At 53.1% G+C, this 21,911-nt stretch overlaps 1 protein-coding gene across 2 annotated transcripts; it reads left to right on the top strand.

Annotated features, from left to right (window-relative positions):
• Positions 1-559: 559 nt before the first annotated feature.
• On the top strand, positions 560-16,835 carry Sft2d2 (SFT2 domain containing 2). 2 transcript variants are annotated; one of them, XM_048810074.1, is made up of 9 exons: positions 560-621; positions 2,828-2,914; positions 3,083-3,168; positions 5,830-5,911; positions 7,020-7,097; positions 7,230-7,265; positions 7,348-7,406; positions 9,155-9,184; positions 12,009-16,835. In XM_048810074.1, the coding sequence occupies exons 1-9, from the start codon at positions 589-591 to the stop codon at positions 12,046-12,048; spliced, it is 531 nt and encodes a 176-aa protein (XP_048666031.1). In that variant the 5' UTR covers positions 560-588; the 3' UTR covers positions 12,049-16,835. The 2 variants fall into 2 exon arrangements, with proteins under 2 accessions (XP_048666031.1, XP_048666032.1); XM_048810075.1 differs by lacking the exon at positions 7,020-7,097.
• Positions 16,836-21,911: the final 5,076 nt, after the last annotated feature.

Below are 21,911 nucleotides of genomic sequence, written 5' to 3'. Positions count from 1 at the left end.
ATGGAGCAGCAGGAGACCTCTGGCGCCCCTGAGGCGTGCATCTGAGAGACACCAGTGCCTGGGTTTTGTCCTAGGTGCTGAGTGCTGCCTCTGGCACAGTGAGAAGCACAGGCACATGCTGCATTTGTTTGTGAAAGATTAGGTGCTCTTGCTTTGTTCTAAAACATTCAGTTTCCTCTTTCTGAGTGAGATTCCTGTTTATGTGCATCATGGTGTGGCGCTTCCGGAGGCCTGAAGCCCTGGAAACATTTTTAGCCAACTGAGTTGTTTTTAGAGCTGTTTTGGCTTAGTTTTCACTTATCAGGACAGGGCGTCTTTTAAATCTGGGCAAAAAATGTGATCAACTCACATTTTCCATGATTTTGAGGCTGGCAATGATGGAGGTTTCTGTGGTGAAATTTCTGTTTTGTGTGGTGAGTTGGACTAGGTGGCCTTAAAAATCTTTTCAAATCCAATCATGACTTGTCAGAAGTCACCAGAGGTGTTTTAGTTTTTTTAATTGTTTAAATGCAAATCATAAAAGAGAGCACGAGTGGCCCTGCTCTGGTCCCCCTTCCTCCAGGGAGCTCCTGGCCAGTTCTCTAATTGATGCCTCGCCTCAGTGGACTTCTTTCTGCGAGTGTAGGTTTTGTGTTTTCTACAAAGGATTCCAGGGCAAGGGAGGAATGAATGGCCCCGACCTTAAAACAGGGGAAAGCCGCTCCCTACTGTTGGCAGGCCCATCTCCCTGAGCGGCTCTCGGCTGTATTTCTTGGCCAGAGCCCTCTTTGCTCCACAACCTGGAGTCAAAGGGACCTTTGTCCCGACTGCTGGCACTGAGTGAGCAGGTTGCCTGCAGCCTCTCTCCAGGTACCGTGTATGTTGCTCTAACTTCCAGAGAAGCCGGCTAGCACAGCTTCCAGCCGCTGTGGTCAGAGACAGTTGCTTTCACACACGGCGGAAGGGGAGTGAGTCTGCTTTCAGAGTCCACTTGGGAGAAGAAGAGCAGCAAATGTGCAGGGGAAAGACCTTGCAGCCACAGGCCATGGAAAACAGTGGTGAAAATTCACCCCCAGTCACCCATTTTGGCAAAAAAAGTAACATTTGGATAGAGTCCCCTGAGGGACCTGGAGACCAGGTGTCACTCTCCATCCTGAAAGGAAGAACCAGAAACAGATTTTCGGCAGAACTACCTTCTCTTGCCAGTGTTTTGAGTTTTACAAGGGCTGGAATCTTACTGACCTCCTGAGTCTCTTCAGTTCTGTCTGAATGTCGAGGCCAGTTCAAATCTAACATTTAACCTTATGGTTTATCCTCTTGATAAAACAAGGTGGGATCCTTTGGAACATCCCTGTTGATGCCGAGTGGTGCTTGGTGGGGGGGCAAATCCCCGCTGAGCCTCCTGGCCCTTTCCTTGCTCCTGCTCCCCCTGGGGAGGCGAGTTCTGGGGGTTTTGCGCTGGTAGGAGGAGTGTGGAGTGTCATTTATTCTCACCGTGGAGGGTGGTGTCATGGGTGAGTTAGAAGTTGTCTAACTCGATCGTCTGGGCCCAGTAAAGCCTGGTGGCAGAGCCCCAGATACCTCACCTTGGAGCCAGAGGGAGTTGAAGACGTGGACTTCTGGAGGAGGAGGGGTATCCCCAGCATGGGCACAGGTGGCTCCTCTGTCAGGTCCCAGTGTGGGCTTCCTGCTGTGTGTCCCAGGCCAGCTGTGCCTCTGCAGGTCCTATGTTGCTGCAAGTTTCTGTGAGTGCTCTGTGTGGTGCGGTCACCAGCCCAGTTTCAGTCATGTGACTACCTGGGAGTGGGAAGAGGACCCTTCTGATGACATCAACTTAATCGTCCTGAGTGACAAGTAAGCCATTTGTAGTAGTACCTGCCAAACCGGGGCCTTTGCTCTTTCCTTTCAAGCTTCTGGTTTGACAGGTTGAAAGCAGGTCCCTAAGCAGAGGGAATCAAGACCGAGGGCCTGGCCCGTCTAGAGATCCCTGCAGCCTCTGCCACCACCTGCCTGCCTACATGAGAGGTAGAAGTGTGGGAAGCACCCTCACTACTTTTTTGGGTGGAGTCTCTGGCCTCACAGGGGAGCACTGTGTGGATACACTCAGCTCTTGCTGCCCTGCCATGGTCTGGTCTCTGGTGGCAGCTGCCTGTGTCCAGCTGTGAAGGGGCTTGCCCTCTTGCATCAGGAGAAGGGTTGGGAGCTGCTCGAAGGTCCTGACTCAGCTGAGTTTTTCTGGAACCTTGACTTCCCCTGAACTTTGCTCTGGAAGGGGACCAATCGTGATGGCATAGCGGCAGGACAAGCAGGGCATTGATGATCTGTCCCCCACCCTGTGAATACAACCTCTACAGTTGTATGTAGAGAGCGAACAGAGTTGCAGATGAGTCCTGGTGAGGGTGGCGGCCTTTGCACTCCAAGTCCCAGTGCCTCAGGAGCAGCAGCTGCTGCAGCTGGGCTGATGGACCAAGGGGAGGGTGACCCTGCTGCCCAAGTGGTGGGGCCCTGTCTGGTGGATCTCATGCCTTTCCAGCTGTGGTCCTGCTGCTGGATGTGGGAGGCTTTGGCTGCACTTGGCTTTGCTGGCTTTGTTGAGACGGGAATCGCTGTCTCTGGAGATGCTCCTCTGAGGCACAGGACACTCCTGGCAGCTACTGGAGAGGAGACTGGTCTGGAGGGTGTGCAGCCCCGAGGAGAGCTGGACTGAGGCTCTTCTGTAGCTGTGGGCACCTGGGATCCTGTCTCCCCTGCCTTCCTAGTCACAGATTAATGCCACTTCTAACTTTTGTGCTTGCTGTGACTTTGGTAGGTCCTCGTGTGCATCTGTGTCACTGTGTTTGAATTCCAGGTTGTGGAGGCCTCCTCGCTAAGCTGGGGCACCAGGGTGAAAGGCTTCATCGCGTGTTTTGCCATCGGGATTCTCTGCTCCCTGCTGGTAAGATTCCCCTGAACCTCCTTTGCTGAGTCCCCCTTCCACTTGCCTCCTTTTCTCTTTTATTTTCTCAAATTTGTGGCTAAGAGAGCAGGGGTGGGGGCATGAAGGGTGCTCAGGGCTGTGGTGGGAGAGGCCACTCTGACACCAGTGCTGTGCTTTTACTTCCAGGGCACTCTGCTGCTGTGGGTGCCCAAGAAGGGACTGACCCTCTTCGCGGTCTTTTACACCTTTGGTAACATCGCATCCATTGGGAGGTAACAACTGTTTAACGTAACCTTGATCCATCGTTAGATGGGAAAACGGGGTGGATGGTGCTCGGGGAGGTGACGGGGAGGTGATGGAGTGCTCCAGGAGTTTTAAGGGTTTGAAGAGGTGGTTGGAGTGTATTGCGTTCACAGCCTGCTGTTCCAGAACACCTGTCTCCATACACCTCCGAAGCACCCTGGGAAAGCAGGAAACGCATCAGTCCCGGGTTGTGCACCAGGGAACCGGCAAGCTGTGCTTGAGTGACTTCTCCAAGTCCCCTTCCACCGCCTCCTTTTCTGTGGCTAAGAGAGCAGGGGTGGGGGCATGAAGTCTGCTCAGGGGCCATGGTGGGAGAGGTCACTCCCACACTCTCTGCTCCCACTGCAGACCGTCCCCGGCCGCAGGTGAAGCTGGTTATCCTGTGGTGCCAGGCCTTCCCAGGCCCGGGTGTCAGCGCACGCAGCAGGGTGGCTGGAGGGGGCAGAGCTCACCACGCTGAAGGTGCACCGCGCCTGGGCTGCCTCCCAGCTGGCAGCGTGGGCCTGGCCTCTGCCGGAATGGCCCGCAGGAGCCTGCACCTGGTCATCGGTCCTGCCTTCCTTTGTGTCTCCGAAAATGGCTGTGGAGTCCCGGGGTCCAAGTTCCTGGCCCCAGGCTCGGTGCTGACCTCTCTTACCTGTCCCCTTCCTCTGTCCCCATGGCCACTTGTCCCTAGTGGACTTCTGTTCTCCTTGGGTTAGCCTGTCCGAGGCTGCAGTGACAGGTACAGGTTGGTCCTGGCCCATGAAGCCCCTGGGTCAGCCAGTCAGACGCACCTGGTAGGCTGATGTCAGTGCAGGATCAGGAAGGGGACACTTGGGAGGGACCACCTGCAGTCCCTCGAGTGGCTCCCTGTTCCTCTACTCAGGGATACAAACTCCTCGGCCTGCGTCCAAGCAAGGCCCTTGAGACGCGACGTGCCCTGCCCCACCCCAGCTAGGCTCGCTCCCTCGGTTTCTCTGTCCTTGTTGTGCCTTTGTGGGGGCTGTTTCCTCTGCCTGGGTTGCTGCCCGTCCCTGCCTCCCTGGGTTTGGGGGGTACTTGTCCACTTGTTACGACCTGGCCCCACGTTCCCTCTTCTGCAAGACCTTTCCCAATTCCGTCTTGCCCAGAATGGACGGCCTCCTCTGGACTCCGGCTGTGCCGTCTGTGCTTACAGCTATCCATCACCCCAACTTGTCACTGTCAGCCACTTGTCAAGGGCTGTGCCTGTGGCTCCCTGGTCCCCCGCTGTGCCAGACCCCGCTCTGTGTGCAGTAGGAAAAGGTGGAATGATGGTCTAATCATGGCTCTGGGCACCTTCCTGAAGCTTGGTGTATGGATGCTCTGACAGGACGTTCTGGCCTGAGAGGTGTCGCCGTTGCCGCTAAAGCCTTCTCAGATACTGACCGTCCTTAGGCGGCTGTGCTTTGGTGGGCAGTGTGGCCTGCACTGAGCGTGGGTACGTGGTATGTTGCTTAGTCCAGAAGAGCGTCCCAGCAGACCTTGACGGGGAGGACCCTTCGTGGCACTGACAGGGAATAGGGAACGAGTGGTGATTTCCTGGCTGCTGCCAGAGGTTTGTGGCTTTGCCTGCCATCTGTGCTGTTTTCTGTGTCTGCTGCTGTGGTGTTTAGGACCGGCCTGGCTGTGGCTTCCTACAGTGTGTTGTTGAGGAGGTGCCCTGTGGGCTTACACCCTGAGCTGAGAGCCCAGCCTGCAATTCAGGGTGCAGCTGAAGGGCACTCAGAGAGGTGGACTGGCTTTTGGGAGTTGTTGTTTTTATTGAGGGCTCAGTAGCTGATGCCATCTGCTGGTTGGCTCGTGTCCAGGACTAGCTGTCCTGAGCTCCCACTGTAGTGACACCATGTAGGACTCAGGAAATGAGGCTGAATGCCGACCCCGGCACTTGGGGTGTTGGGCGGGAGAGTCTGCTTCGTGTGCGGTCACGCCCCCTCCCAAGCTCTCAGGCTCTGGTCACCTGGAAAGCATGCTTGGTGCCCCTAGCACACCTGGGGGTGAATGCCGGCTCCTCTGGTTCCAAGCTGTGTGATCTTAGATGAACAAATCAACCTTTCTGAGCTTTATTGTTCACATCTCTAAAATAAGTGTAATATGAACTCCAGGGTTTTGAGGGAATGAAAGAAAAAGTGTGTAGTATTATCTGGTATTCAGCAGACATTCAACCAGGGACAGATGACATCATCGTTGCCATGATTCCCTGGAGGTTATGAAAGAAGATGCTCTAGTTCTGACCAAGGAAGGCCTGTCCTCAGCCTTTTGGCTTGTCTGTTTCAAGGGGAGGTTGTCAAGGGGCATCTAAGAGGGGGCTTGTCTAACCTAGGGGTGTGAGTGTGGCTCTAGGGACAGACCCACACCCACAGCCAGCTCTCTCCTTCACTGGTCAAGTGGCCTTGGATGCGGAAGCCCTGGCCCTCAGTGTCCTCCTGTGCAGGGTGAGTGTGGTGATTGTGGGTTGGTGGACTGAGTGAGAGCCATGCCCAGGGGGCCTGCACGGGGCTTTCCAGGGCTTTCCAGCGTCATCTGCCCTCCCTGCTCTAGCTGCCCCAGGAGGTCTCGGGAGGTGACTCCGTGTGCCTGCTGTGGTTCTGTTCTGCTCTGAGCGGCTCACGTGTGTCTTTGCCTCCTAGTACCATCTTCCTCATGGGGCCCCTGAAACAGCTGAAGCGCATGTTCGAGCCAACACGTCTGATCGCAACCATCCTGGTGCTGGTAAGTGCTGCAATTTTGCTGGACTTCTCACGTGGGCATCTTTATTTTGGCTGCATGGAATAGTTTTCTTCTTACACCTGAGGACCCCCTCCACTGCCCCCTGCCCTCCTTCAACTTAACACTTCGCAGTCCTGTAACCACACCGCAGGAGGGTGGTCTTCATCTTCTAGTAAGTGCCAGGCCCGCCTTCCCAACGTGCATCAGTTGGCGTCTAGATACTGCAGTTCCACAAAGCACCTGTAGAGGGTGCTGCTTGTCACACTGGCCCCACCCTTGGGCTGTCAGAGCCCCACAGGCAGAGCCTTAGGGAGTGGCTACACAGCACCTACGGTGGGTGGTGACGTCTTCTAGGACGGTATCTGACTTTGGCGTCATACATACTGTTCCCATCAGGCTTCCTGAAGTGAAGTGGGCTATCTGTGGCCTATTGTCCTTGTGCCCAGCTCTGGCAGAGCTGCCTGCAGTTTGTCATTGCTTCCTGTCCCCTCCACCTGGAATTCCTCTCTTTTGGATCTAGTTTTCTATGTGGGTGACAAAAATCATCCCAGACCTCCTCTCTGGCCACATTAGGATCTTAGGATCGACATACTTTTATTTTTAGTTTCATTTGTATGCATTTCACTTATTCAAATAGGTAAGTGCTCTGAGGCCAGGGATGCATTTGCTGTTTGGTCCCTTCAGGGCACCAGGCACATTGCTGGACACAGAATGTGGTTAGGACACCTTGTCATAGATGTGAGGTGAAAGCCGTGGCTGGTGGCTCAGGTGCCATTTGCTCTAGGCCAGCCCCAGGTGCAGCTGGCTGGGACAGCCTCTATGGGAAGAGCTCTCTAAGGTACTAGGGAAAGTGTCAGGTGACATGTACACAGGGAGCTGGCTTGCTGATGCGATGGACATCTCCTGATGACCTTTGTTATCGCGCCCTTTCTACTCCAGGGACGACTTGGGGAAGAGTTAGAATAGAGTCTTTCTGTGAGGCGCACTCAGGGTGTTCGGGGGAGCAGACGATGGTGCGTGCGTGGGCCAGAATGTGACTTCCGTGGGCCGGGGGCAGATCCCGGGGAGACGTCAACGTGTCAGAGCATCTTTCTCTTTGCGACCTGTGCAGATCTTGCTGGGAGACTTGGTTTCCTGGGGTTTAACTGTGCCAGGTGTGGATGCTCAGCAGGTTGAGTGCTGCTTTGAGGTGAGGGTCGTGTGTGGTGGCCGTGATGCCCGTGGCCTGACGCCTGCCGGGGCTGGTCAGGAGCCCCGTCTTCACGGGCTTTCTCTGGCCGTGTGTCCTGGTCTTGCTCACGGTGTCCCTCTCTCCCTGCAGCTGTGCTTCGCCCTCACCCTGTGTTCCGCCTTTTGGGTAAGTGTGGCCTGGACTTCCCAGAACCCCGTGGCTTCCACCCGCCTCGTGCTTTTCTGTGACCTCCTTGTTTTCCTTTCAGTGGCACAACAAGGGACTGGCGCTCATCTTCTGCATCCTGCAGTCCTTGTCCTTGACGTGGTGAGTGACCTTTTAGCAGTGCTCTCCCACGCAGACCCCTGACTGACGCTGCTCCAGGAGGCGAGGCCACGTGTCCAGGGGGAGGCTGGGAGTGCAGGAGGAAGAATTCTCAGTGAGGCCTGGGCTCCAGAGCAGAAGCCCTCGCCCGCCCACCGCCAGTAGATGGCGGCAGAGGTCCCGAGTGGCCCGAGGCTGTCCACTGAGCTCAGGGCTGATTGTGATGTACAGATGTTATGAAGCCACTCATGTCCCCTAAGTACAAGGACAATGAAAGTATCTGAGGGCTGGTCACAAGAGGCTCTGAGTCAAATAGAAGAAAAGGAAAGTGGTGAGAGAATGAATGAGTGACACACTTGTGATGGAGTGAATCATGTACACAAGGACAAAGAGGGAATTGTCAGCGGGAGCCGAGGAGCAGCGGCTGACGAAATGGAAAACCGGGTGGCTGTGGGCGGCAGGGTCAGTGCAGGCCCTGGGGCCTGCCGCTTTTGGAAGTTCAGTTGGAGACTGGAAGATGTACCAAGGGCCGAGCATAGTAGAAGGGCGACTGGAGGCGTGGTTTTAAAACCATGAGTGGCGCTGTGGGTTCACGGCTTCTCCACCCCACACACCATCAGAGTGAGGGGAGGCAGCCCAGGTGGGCTCTGTAGTCCTGAGATGCTCCTGGGATGCATTCAGGGGTGAAATCTGCATGTCAGGTTCACTGTAGGTAGGACTGATCTCTTGGGAAGAAATGTTCACTGTAGTGAACAGCATGGAGAGGACTGTGGGTGTCTTACAGTTCCCCAAGATCAGTGAACCACTCGGTAGAAATGGGCCTGGAGACTGAACCCAGCCCCCGTCCCCCTTCTGTGATGTGGACTTCTGAATAAATATGCTTCCCACTGCCTTTGGAAGCACCGTGTTCATGAGTGATTGTGCTCCTGTGCATGGACAGGGCGAGGTATGCAGCAGAGTGCCATCTGATTTTAATGTGACACGTTTGGCTAGTGGGTGCTGAAGGGCCTGGTTTGGTGGCTCATGTTTACATTTTGGTTTTATTCTGGGTGCAGAAATCGGTAGCTATGTACACACATTCCTTTTGCCTTGGACTTTTGCTTGTGAAGTCACTTTCCAAGGGTAGCAGTCACATGGCTCAGTGAATGACGTGACCCGACACACACACCTGGTCGTGTAGGGCTGCTCAGCCTTCTGCGCAGCTCCCCTCCCCGCTGTGGCCGGGCTAACTGGCCCTGCCAAGATGACTTGGGACTTGAACAATCATAGCCTGATGCATGCTCATCCAGGGAGTAGGGGGGCTCTTTACTTTGGTCTTTCCTGTTTCTTTTTAATTATAGGAGCACACCAGACAGTCTGTCTCAGTTGGGTCAAAGTTAACATTCTTTTGAGAGTTTATAAAATTTTAGAGGATAGCTGTTGTGGATGTTATCTGAAGTTCTTCTAGAACAGGGCGTCCATGCCACCTGGGTGTCTGGAATCTGTGTCTTTTAGGTGCTCACTGCTGGCTCATTTGATTAAAGTAGCACCCCAGTGAGGCTGAGGTCGGAGGGCTCATCTCCACATGGTCTTCTGCCCCCTTCTGTGGCCACCTAGCTCTGGCTTGGTGTGTGTGCACACGTGCATGTGTGTTCACTCCCTGGGCCACGGGATGGAGCGGTCTGGGGAGGGCATGTTGGTGCTCCTGGCACTCAGGAGCACTGTGCATTCCGTCTGACCTTTGCTCTCCTGACCTTTGTTCTCCGTTGCAGGTACAGCCTTTCCTTCATACCATTTGCAAGGTAAGACTGATGGTGTATTTGGAAATATAACTTTTGTCATTTGTGAACAATGATATGTTTGTGTAGAGCCTTAAAAGATTAATTACAGAGAGTACATGCTATTTTATTTATCTTTATTAAAATTATTTGAGCCAAATAGGCAAAGGCTTATATCTGTTTATATATTAAAATTATTTGAGCCAAATAGGCAAAGTCAGGGCCACCCTCCACCCACCCCAATTATACCCCAATGAGGTGCTCCCAGCCTGCCGGCTGCTGGTTGGGTGAGCTTCCCACTGTAATATGAAATGTGTGTGTATACGTTATCACCCTTTTAACCTGTAGCTTTGAGTAGGCTCTTTTGTTTGTTTATTTATTATATATATGACACGGAATGCATTACAATTCATACTACACATATAGAGCACAATTTTTCATATTTCTGGTTGTATACACAGTGTATTCACACCAGTTTGTGTCTTTATACCTGTACTTTGGATTATAATGTCCATCACATTCCACCATCATTAATACCCCATGCCCCCTCCCTTCCCCTCCCACGCCTCTGCCTTATCTAGAGTTCGTCTATTCCTCCCTTGGTCCTGCTCCCTACCCCACTATGAGTCAGCCTCTTTATATCCGAGAAAACATTTAGCATTTGTTTTTGGGGATTGGCTAACTTCACTTAGCATTATCTTCTCCAGCTCCAACCACTTACCTGCAAATGCCATGATTTTGTTCTCTTTTATTGCTGAATAATATTCCATTGTGTAGATGTGCCACGTTTTCTAGGTTGGTTTTCTAGGGGTGTCTAGGTTGGCTCCACAGTTTAGCTATTGTGAATTATGCTGCTGTAAACATTGATGTGGCTGTGTCCCTGTAGTATGCTGTCCTTTGGGTATAGTTCTGTTTTTTTAGAGGTGAGCACTGATTTAAATCCCTGGGCGGGAGGCGGGGTGTGGAATCGTGCTGTTTCCTTGTGGTGTCCCACTTATGAGGGAGTTTCCAAGGAGTTGATGACGGGAGAGCGTGAGCAGAGGCAGGGCCAGAGGACCAGGCCTTCTGGCTGGTAGTGCCTTGGTAACCAGAGTGGCTGGGCGGTGGTCCCCAGAGGCCCTTCTGGTCTGGAGGTCCCCCGAGCCCAGGCGCCTTGCACAAGCCCTTTCTATGGGGCTTCTCAAGACCGGCCTTTGGGGTCTTTGCCTCCAACTATTCTCATGCGGCCATTGGTTTCCGTTCTCCTCCGTCATTACCTGGTCACCAAAGGCCACCTTCTCCCTGCTCGTGTCCTGGGTGAGCTGGGAAGGAGGCAGGGCAGCATGGCACCTCCCGCGTCCCGGGTCTTTTGCGGACAGCGGTGTGGAGGAGCTGGGCGTGACCCCGGGGTGAGGCACTAACAAGCCGTCGAGCTCGAGCAGCCGGGGACGTGGCACCTAGAACCCGGGAGCACGACGGTGGTGAGGTGCTCCAGGCGGCTTTGCAGTTTTGGGGGCCGTGGCTTGTCCGATGAGTGTGGGCAGGGATGCCGTGGCTGCTAGGTCTGTAGTGGAGATGGCCAGAGCCCACCAGGTCTGAGCGTCCAAGCCGGGTCCACCTGGGGCCTGGAGCAGCTCCCTCGTTGGCAGGCCCCAGTGCAGAATGAAGGCTTGGGCGCCTAACTCGGACACGATGAAGGAGGTCACGAGGTGACAAGAGGGCACCCACGAGACTGGACTCTCCTGGTTCAGGGCCCAGTTGCGCAGGTCTCACCGTGAAGCTGCCTTGCTCGGTGTCTTTCTCGGGCCTTTCCACTTGGCCTAGATTGGCACCTGTGGGCCTTCTGAGGGAGGGGTAGGCAGCACGAGGGCATTCTGTTGGCAGCGGTGAGTTTCCTGCGTGGAGCAGATGAAGCCCCCCAGTGTCGAGGAGAATCACAAGGCTGGGTGTCACCCGCCTGTATAGCCTCTACCCAGTGCTCCTCAGAAAGTGCTGTTTACCTGGAAGAGAAGGGTTCCCTGACCTTGTAACTGGGAAATACTGTAAGCCAGATGGCTTGCATTGTCCAGCCTCCCAGAGCCCTTGTCTGCCTGTGAGCCGCGTGAGGGGTCCCATGACTTCTGGGACTTCAGTGGAATGTGTCTTAGGAAGTGCTGCCCACAGTCACCTCCGTGTTGACACACAGTGCCCCCCTCACCTCTCTGCCTCACATGACGGTGTGCAGGTGTGTGTGGTGCAGGTGGGGACGAGGACCTGGTGTGACGCGTGCAGCGAGGTGGGCTGGGTGCAGAGAGCTTGCTGGGCTCTGAGTACCGCTCTTTCCTCGTGCTTTCTGCATCGAATTCCAAGGAGTGAATGAGCCTGTTGGCAGGTGCTTGGTGCCTGTGGGAAACGCCCTGTGTGAGGCTGCTCCTCAGAGGTGTCCCTCGAAAGGTCACTGCTGCTAGCTTGGAAGGAAGCGGGGCCCCAGCGACCGGCTTGTTTTTGGTGCATTCTGTGATTGCGGCTGATGAAACCGCTTTGGTTCCGACAGTCTGCACTGTCCACCTGCCTGTCTGGCTCTGATTACAATGACAGCTGTCATTTCCAAATGCCCATTCTGTGCAGTGCACTGATGTCCACAGAGGGGAGCAGGGAAGTGGGCTTATCCCCTCTGAGGGGTGAGGAATCGCAACCCCAGCAGGACTAGTCACCTGCCCAGCAGAGGCCTTCCAGTGAACATTGGACGGTGGTGGCCGCCAGTAGGTCTGCCCGGTCCAGCGGGCCTCTCGGAGACTCTGGGCCTAGGAGACTCTCGAGCAGGGGCTCTCACGGGCAGGCGCCTAGGGGTAGTGATGTCCCATTCATCTTTGTGTTCTTTCCTTCCTAGGGATGCTGTGAAGAAGTGTTTTGCCGTGTGTCTTGCATGATACGCTGCCAGGTCTGCAGAGCTCTGGAAGGCACCAGGCGTGGAAGCTGGTGGACATCTTTGTAAATAGCCCCCAAACCTGTGTCTGGGAGACACGTGCCTTTATCCCGCATCTCAACACTTGAGGGTTTGCCTTGGGAAGCGGTCATGCTCCCACCCCGAAGCTGTGGCACAGAGTCACAGGTGGGTTCTGCACCTCGTGCAGCCGAGTCTTCCTCTTACACATGCTCCTCTTTGGATGCTGACCCACTGAATTCCCCTAAATAAAAAAACCTGGTTAAACATCAGCAGATGAGCCCTGGGGAGGCCTCTGGGGGAGGCAGGGACAGAATGGCGGGGCCAACGAGGCCTTTGCAGACTTGTCCCTCCGCCCGGGGCCTGGTGCTGCTGCCTCCCCCAGCCTGGACTGGCTTCTGCCCTGGGAACCCAGATGGGTGTTCTGTGCTACCTGGGTCCTGGCGAGCCTGGCCGTGGAGGGGAGTGGGGCCCCTTCTGGCGAGACGCGCTGCTGCCTCCGGACCTGGGCACTCCTGCTGTTGTGAAGCACCTGGCTGTGGAACGACTTCTCCTGCGTCTGGCGCAGACTCCTCGTCTCCGGGGTCCCCTGTCTCCCAGCTCGCTTCTGTCCTTACGACTTGCTAGCACGAGGTGGAGGGAGAGCAGCAGCAGTAGCAGACACTGCCGCGTCCTGTGGCCGGGGTCGACAGGAGGTGAAAAGCTGGCTGCTTCCTGCTGTATTTTTTCTTGATTATTCCTAGGTGTTTGCTTTTAAGTTGATTTTATTTTCTGTCCGCCCCTGCAGTGGGGCCCGGGCAGAGCGGGTGAGAAGACAGATTCCTGCTGGGAGGGCAGGAGGCCGGCCTGCCTGCCCAGCCACCCTCAGGCGGTCCCTGTATTGGCCCTCAGCAGTGCTGGGGGCACTGGGAGGACACTGGGCTGCAGGTGATCAGGTCTTAGCTCACACCCAACCATGTGCAGTGTGCTTCCATGTTTGTGGGGCTTTCTGGTCCTCACAAGGGGCTTGTGAGCAGCAGGCCTGTCTCCCCTGCGCAGCTGGGAAACTGGACCAGCCTCCACCTCCCGAGGGCAGGGCTGGGCAGGCTGGGCACACCGGGCACACCTCCCCGACCTCCTAGGACTCGCCCTGCCTTCTTCAGCCTGGCCCCTGCCTCCCTGGCTCCAGTGTCTTATGCCACCTGTGCCGTCTCCTGCCTGCCACACCCCGTCCTTTGTGACGGTCTCCTCCTGGGTCTCTAGGGCGTTTGCTGGTCCCTGGTGTACCCTCTCAGCTGCTCTATGCCACCTGACCATCAGCAGGGCCTGTCTGGATCAGCCGGAGTCCCTGGCACCCCAGGACCTCCAGGCCCACCCTCAGATGAAGGCTCTCTGGGTTTTCCTCTTGGCTGTCACCTGGGCTGTGCTCCAGCACCTCCACACCAAAGGCAGTGGCCACTGGCTGTCTGTTTGCTTGGGGCAGTGAGCTCAGGCTGCCTGGGTTCTGCCTGTGGCTGGAGAGGTCAGAGCAGGGCTGACGGCAGAGGCAGGCCATCTTGCAGGCCCTTCCCAGGCTGCCGAAGGCACTGCTGTCTTCCACCTGCCCTGAGCCAGGAGGGGAGACACGTGCTACCCTCTGGCTTTTGTGGGGTGTATTCATGTCCCAGTTCTTCTGGGAGACAGTTCAGACCCCAGAAGGACATGGGGAGGTCGGGATCCCTCTCTTATAGATGATGTGAGATATGGGGTTGGCCTCAGTGGGCTGGAGTGATGACCCCTCCTTGCCCTTTATGAGATGCCTTTCAAGGTGTCACCAGGCTGTCCAGCACAGTGGCAGTGAATGCAGCTTAGAAGTCACAGGGGTCTGGGTGTGAGCTGGGCTAGTCACAGACGAGTGTCCTGTTGACCGAGTTGAGTATAGTGTCGTTCTCCATCTCTGGACACAGGGCGAGGACGATGTTTCCTGCTGGCGCATCGCAGGATGCTGGAGGGAGGTGCGGCAGGGCCCAGCTGGCTCGAGCCCCCTCTGTGAAGGGCAGGTGTTACTGTTGAATCTGAGGAATGAATACTGGTGACCCTGGTAGTGGCAGGGTGAGCATGTGGCCATGAGCTTATCTGACTGACACGTGGTACTGTGTGTCCTCTCACTGATGTGCACAGTGACTGTTGCTGTTGTTCCCATGATGACAGAGAAGCAGCAGCGCCGGGAGAGTCCCACCTCCCACCGGCAAGGGCACCAGGGCAAGTCCTGGGCAGAGGCCTCGCAGGAGCCAGGCTTCTCCCTAACTGCCATGGCCGTGGCTGGTTTGCCCAGACAGCCCCGTGAGAGTGCTGAGCAGCTTTGGGATGTGCTGCCTCCCGGACCTGCAGACTCACCCCCCACTTTTCCTGCGGTGCCTCCTTGTTTGTTTGCCTTTGTTTGGAGGAAGAAACCCACTTCCCCTCTGCTGCCTTCTGTACCAAGCCCCCCGTGGGTGGACACAACCCAGCGGGCGAGGGGAGGTTCACAGTGGGTTGTAGTCCTGAGGCTCCTCGTGGACTTATTTGCTCCCTGCTCTGGTCCCTGCCCCCTTCACTGCTGGGCAGAGGAGGCACCGCTGCATTTGAGGAGGGGGCCCCAGGTGGTTCTCCTGTGGTGGCCATGCTGGCTTGTTCAGGCTGTGCTCCCCACGTGTGAGAAGTCCTGGCAGAGGCTCCCTGTGAGCTCCCTCCCAGGGCTCTGTGAGCGCTGCGCTGGGAGGGGCTCTGCCCTGCAGCCAAGTGCCCTAGGCCCCCTCTCCTGCTCCGGGCTCTGAGGGTGCCTGTTCGGTACCAGGCAAGGGAGGCACCAAGTCCCTGCTCCCGCCTCTGTCTCACTCTGGTTGTCCTCCTCTGAGTGGCCGCTGTGCAGACGCGGCGTGTTCCCGGGGTGATCTCTCAGTGCTGGAGTCGGACCCAGCACACTCGTATGGTGGCTTGTGGCTCATCTGCCCGAGTGCCACTTCCCTCTGCCAATCACTGTAGGCCAAGGGAGCCGAAAACAGTGCAGTTACCTTTTGATTCCTCCACAGAAAGAAAAGTTAGCAAGTGGGCCTCACCTTGAGAAAGGGGTGGGGTTGGCCAGTGTGGCATGCGCTTCTGATGGCCCTGTGAACAGGGCAGGAGCCACAGTGTCCCTGAAGAGCTAGAGCAAGGCCCTGAGGCCATGGGTTCTTGATCCCATGCGACAGCCTGTGCCAGGCCTCCCTCATCTCTCAGATGACGTCTGACCAGAGTCACCTGTGGGATTATGACAGATACTTGATTCACAACATAATATAAAACCTCATTTGAGCACATAAAAAAAATATTCAACTGTTCAAAGGTACATGAAACCATCTACTAGAGCTTTTAGCATAGTTTTAAAATTCGCACATCTAAGATATTTATTTTTGTAATTTTGACACATGCAAGAGTTTACAGATAGTATTTTTAAAAAAGCAAATTCTCCCTCAACTCAAATTAAATACAGATCTGTTTGTTTAACCCCTGAAACCTGCTGCCCGCCCCCCCCCCCAACACCAAACAACCTAGAGGTCTAGAGTTTTGCTTGAGAGGTTGGTTAGGAGGTGATCCATCAAGGTACTTTCCAACTCAGAATTCTGTGCAGTCCTGGAATCCAGTGTTTTTGGTCCGGTGAAGAGGAAAGTGCAGGGGATTCATGTGACCTGGGTCCACTCAGGACGTTCAGTTGCACTTGGGTATTTCTTGACGCGGGGATGATGCTCCGCAGCCCTCCCAGCCTGACCTGGAGCGAGACCCTGGTTAGTCGGGTTCTGCGGCAGTCAGGTGAGGGGCCGGCAGTCTTTCCAGCAGGAGCTGGTAGTGACCCCAGGCTTCAAAGCTGTTTTCTATAGACAAGCTGATGGGCAACCAGGGAAGCAGCCGGTGCACAGCAGCAGCTGTGCTGGGGAATGGGGTCAGTCCACACAGCGTGACAGTGAGGATGTGTGTGTTCCCAACACGACAACACTGCGTTTGATAAGCAGCCACAGAGCCAAAATAGCAGCAGCAAAAGCACAAATGGTCCCCAATGTCAACAGGCCGGGTGTCCGGGCAGAGCATCTCTGTGAGGTCTTTAGAGGACAAATGGAGGTTGGCGCTGGGCCAGTTTGCTCTGCCTGTCAAGGGTCCTACTACAACAGGAAATGAGTTTACATTGGACTTTGTGATCTTTCTGCTATGAAAAGTATTCATTTTCCCTTTTTCTATGTATTTGCTTGACTTACTTAGCAACCTTGAATAAGGAAAGGAAAAAGAAAAAAACCCTCTGAACTCTGATCTTTTGTTGTTTGTGTAAATTCTGGATGTGAAGTTGGGACTGAGGGTGTTCAGACACCTATGGAGAGGGCTCGGGTGTGGCGCAGTGGTAGAGCACTTGCCTAGCCTGTGCCAGAGCTGGTTCAACTCCCAGCACCACCAAAAAACAAAAAAACTTTGGTGAATTTGTGTGCCTCAGAACACTGCAACATGCCTGTTCTAACACGATGAACTTTTAGAAAACTTTGTTACAACATGAATCAGTTTTTTATAATTGTATAGCTACAACTAATTTCGAATGCTACTTATTGATAACTGAATTTACTAATTTTGAATGCTACTTATTGATAACTGAATTTTTGTATCCAAAAACATATTCTTGGGAATCTATTTCATATAATATTGTTTTCTTTTGACTAACCTATTTCAGAGAGCGTGTCGCTGGTAACTAAGCTCTTTCCTCTTCCTTCTGTCACAATTATCATTCCCCAATAAATGGTAGTGTGATGATCTTAAGAAACTGAGTGTTGTCTCTTATTTGTGTCTGGTTTTCCAGGAATCCCTAGACCCAATGAAGATTGTACAACTATCAGAAAAGACCACACCTTTAACCTGAATTCTTTTTTTAAAAAAAACATTTATTATATTTTTAGATGTAGATGGACACAACACAATGCCTTTATTTTTATGTGGTGCTGAGGATCTAACCCTGGTCCCGCCCGTGCTAGGCGAGTGCTCTACCGCTGAGCCACAACCCCAGCCCTTTGACCTGAATTCTGAGTGTGTAGTACACATTGTAGGCACTTAAAAGGCCCGCTCTCCCCCAAATGATATGTAGTCTTCTTTTTCAAGTGATTTGGGGTCTAACTTGGGTCTAAGGACAGTTTTGAAGGTTTTCAAAGGGTAAGAAAATTTAAGTGTTTATTTTGGAATATTCCTGCGTATGTAACTGGTTTACTTATTTTATATAAAGTAGTTTATCAAATTAATCAGCAGAAAGATGTATGGAACATCCCACCCCTGGCACCCCACCAAGTGTGGAGTTGTATTTATGGCCAGAGAAGAGGAAGGGATAACACAAAACCAAGCTTGGTCACACACAGTTGGCATTTGCCTGACGTGGATATGTTCTAATCAGCCGGCAACCTGTGATTAGCGAGACTCAGTTGCTTGGTTATTTTAATTCAGTTCAGTATTTTTTCTTATTTTCCTGTGATATCGTTGTTGATCCATTGATTACTTAGAAGTATATTTAATTTCTAAACATTTTAAGGACTTTCTTTCCAAGTATCTATTTTAGATTTCCAGGAATCACTAAATCAAATGAAGACTGTACAGTTACCAGGAAAGTGAATTTATTTCACTGTCGTCAGAGACCATATGTGTGATAGTTAATCTTGATTGGCAGCTTGGAATGAGATGCCCAGCAATCCAGTAAAGCACACTTCTGGGTGTGTCAGAGAGGGCTTACGGAGATGACTGACATGTGGGCCAGCCAACTGGGAGGGCCACCCGCACTGTCCGACAGACCGGGCCTGTGGAGCCGGTGGAGGAGCCCCAGCTTGGTGAGCTTGGTTCTTCTCGGGCGGGTGGGTGGGCTGCTGCCATGCCGTGGCGTCAGCCTCCGCTTCAGCCCTCATCCTGGGCTCTGGGTGGCTCTCCAGGACCACCAGCCGGGGCTGCAGCACTGGAACCTCTTGCCCTGAGGCTTCCTCTTTCTTGGTTGGAGCAGCTATTGGTTTCCCTGGCTCCAGGTGCAGACAACCACCGTGGGACTGCCCAGCCTCTGCTTGTGTGAGCCAACGCAATAAGCAGGACGTGTAACATAGCTAGGTGCAGTGCAGAGACAAGCCTATTCTAATGGCTGTGGTCATTTACAGATGGGACTGATATACTGACTCCATCCTTTTATATTCACTGGGCCTTGTTTATGGCCAGCACCTTGGTCTGTCCTGATGAACGCCCCTGTGGACTTTGAAAGGATGTGTGCTCCACCGTTGGGTGGAGTGCTTGGTGGGTACCAGCTCAGTCAAGCAGGTTGATGGAGGTACTCGTGCTCCACCTCACTGCCGTCAGTTCTTGAGCAAATGTCGATTATGTGTTCTCACTGTTCCTCTTCCATCTGTTCGGTTGTATCTTCGTGCAGCATAGCCTTACCACCTGCCAGTAGCACTGCTCTGAAGACCAAGCCTTCAACAACACGAATCCTCCTGTCTCAGCCTCCTTTTTTTTTTTTTTTTTAAATATTTATTTATTTATTTTTAGTTTTCAGCGGACACAACATCTTTGTATGTGGTGCTGAGGATCGAACCCGGGCCGCACGCATGCCAGGCGAGCACACTACCGCTTGAGCCACATCCCCAGCCCCCTGTCTCAGCCTCCTGAGGCACTGTGATCCCGGGCCAGCCTGAGCAACTTAGCAAGGTCCTGTCTCAGTACAAAGGGCTGGGGATGTGGCTCAGTGGGAAAGCCCTCCTGGGTTCAATCCCCTGCCCCCACCAAATGATCCAAACTAGCAGTAGCCAAACATTTTTAAAATGGGGTTGGACTTGCACTTCCAACCTGCCTGTCCCTTTGTATCTAGAGTGGCTCTCTTGTAGACAGCACACAGTTAGCCCTGCTCTAAAAAAACTCCCATTAAGTTGTTGCTAGGCTATTTGTCTCCTAGGTCTTACCCCATTTGTTCCTTTCCCCTCTTTTCCTGCCTTTTTTTGGATTAATAGAGATTTTCTTTTCTTCTAGGTTTTCCTTATTAGCTTATTACACCTCTGCTTTACTAGTGCTGGCTCTCGGGTCTGTCTCCAATACGCATCTGTAACATACCACCGTCTACCTTGAGTAATGCAGCATGGCTTAAGAGCCTCCTGCTTGGTGTCCCATGAGACCACCACACACTTTTCTTGTATGTGTTGTGAATTCCACAATACATTGTTATTTTGGATTCACACACTTATCTTTTGGAAAGATTAAAAAATAAGAAAAAAGTATGATATTTTCCCACATATTTACCATTTTCTGTGGTTGCCTCGAATAGATCCAAAGATGCCACTTTATTCTGCCTACAGATAACCACCTTTAATAATTTTTGAATTTAGTTCTGATAGTGTTGGATTTTCTCTGCTTTTGTTTGTCTGAAAAAACGACTTGCCTTTACTTTGAAAGATTTTTTTGGTTGGACTTAAAATTTTAGGTGATAGTTTTAAAATTTTTTTCTAAAGAAAATGCTTTGATTTTTGAATTTAACTTTATTTTTTTCAAAGCAATTTTAGGTTTTCAGCGAAAATCAGCAGAAGATGGAGATTTCCCATACATCCTCTGCACCCTTACAGGCAGACACCACCAGTTGCCACCATCCCCGCCCCAGTGTCGCACCTACGCCGAAGAGCCTGCTCCAACCCAGCACTGTCCCTCAGTCTGGGGTCTACATGAGAGCCACTCTTAGTGTTTTGGTTCTGTGGACAGAGTCACAGTGACATGTGCCTGCCCTCACAGTGGCATGCAGGTCGTTTTTCTCCCCTGCCCCTGTGCTCTGCCTCGTCACCCCTCCCTGGCACCACTGATCTTTTTACTGCGTCCAGGGTTCTGCGTTTCCAGAAAGTCCTTGGTTCGATGCCTCATAGCGCACAGCCTTCTCAGACTGGTGCCTTCCACGTGGCGCCCTCTCCCCAGGGTTCCAGACCCACTGAAGTGCTGAGGAACTTCCACTGTGTGCATGTGCCACAGGGCTCACGTGTCTGCTAGCGGACACTCTGTTACTTCCAGGTGGCCGCAGTTATGAACCCCTGTGAGGAGTCTTTGCGTGGATGTGACATTTCAGCTCCTTTGAGAAGATACCACGGGATGCGCTGTGGATTTCACTGCGAGACTTTGTTTAGTTTTGTAGGAATCTGCCCAGCTTTCTTCCAAGGTGGCTGAGCCATCCTGCACCCCCACCAGCAATGACTGGGAGCCAGAGTTGCTCCACATCCTTGCTGGCCTTTGGAGGGATCAGAGTTCTGGATTTTGGCCACCTGAACAGGTGTTAAAGTGCCATCTCATTTTAGGCTGCACTTCCCTGACAACATGATGTGTAACATCTCTTCCTCTGCTTATTTGCCATCTGCATCTCTTCTTTGGTGAGTGACAAAGGCATTACAAGAAAACCATAGACCAATATGTCTGGTGAACATAAACGCAAAAACCCTCTACAAAATATTGGTATATTGAATCTAAAGAAAAAATAATTATACTCCATGACTAAGTGGGATTTATTCCAGGTGCGCAAGGCCGGTTCAACATTTGGAAATCAATTAATATAATCCATCACACATTAGTAGGCTAAAGAAAAACGTCACATGATCATGATGGTGTAGATAGGTACAGGAAAAGCATTTGACAAAATCCAACACTCATGACAAAACTCTCAGTAAACTAGGAATACAGGGAAACTTGTTAAAATCAGTAAAGATTATTAAAAAAAAAAGCTAACATCATACTTAATAGTGAGAATGTTATGTTTGGGTACAAAATGAAACCAGCTAAGGAACTATGTTATGGGAAGGATGGAAATCACACAAAGAAGCAAACCCCGGGCTGGTGCACCAAATCCTTGAGTCCAAGAACGGAACCAGCCCTTCAAGATTAAAGGAGGCCATTTAGACTCTGTTTAGCAGGAAGTAGAGGTGACATTTGTGACTCTGAGAGGTACCAGATGTGCAAGTCACCACCATCACTGGCTGGGGGTGCTGAGGCTGACTGCTGACCGGCTGGCCCGTGTCTGTTCCGGGACCCCTCTGGTGCGTCACTGTGGCCAGTAAGGGTCATCACACGGCAGTGTTCCACACTTCGGCGGACCTGGCTGTGTGTCTTGGTCGTGTGGCCTCTGCCTCGGTCTCCTTCCTGTGCCTGGTGGCCCCTCCTGTCGTGCTTTCTTGCCCCGTGGTCTCTGCGCGATGGCTTCGGCTGCCCGTATGTCTCCTGTTCCCCAGGTTCCCTCTGCTGAGCCCCAGGTTTCAGAGTGCGCCTCGAGCTCAGGACCTTCCCTGACCCTCAGCCTGTGGTTTCCAGCCATCCTGTGTTCCCAGGGACATGGGCTGTGTCTGCCTCCGCTGGCTACGGTGTCCCCGGCACTGCGTGTACCAACCCATGGAGGGGAGAGACTTGGGCGCTGTGGTCCTTCGGGGGCTTTGGATGGACACGCACTTTTCCTTTCTCCTGTTGCCCCTCTTCACTTGAGGTCAGCACGTCGGTGTCCCCTGGTTAGTACATGAGGGCACGGTGGCAGTATGAAGGGTGGGGACATATTCCTGTCAGCATGGAGGGTCAGCTGTGTGTGTCATCCTCATCACAGCGACTACGTGGGGACTTAGAAAGATGGCATCACAGACTTCTGGAGCAGAAGTCACTTCTGTGTGATGTTTCTGGTAACAGATGTCAGCTCTCTGGGGCTCTCAAAAATCTAACCTTTCAGACCTGGGTGGGGATCAGCTGTTGGCATGGGAGGGTATCGCAAAAGGCTCTTATGACATTGTGTTGGACCTGACCCAGACACTAATGAAAGAATAATCCTCCCCAAATCACCCCAAAGCTAGTAATCCCCAGGCTGCGTGTTGG

The sequence above is a fragment of the Marmota marmota genome, unplaced genomic scaffold (assembly GCF_001458135.2).
Source record: "Marmota marmota marmota unplaced genomic scaffold, marMar, whole genome shotgun sequence".
Lineage (NCBI taxonomy): Eukaryota > Metazoa > Chordata > Mammalia > Rodentia > Sciuridae > Marmota > Marmota marmota.
The sequence above is the reverse complement of the archived record's forward strand: the minus strand, read 5'-3'. Positions and strand labels throughout refer to the sequence as shown.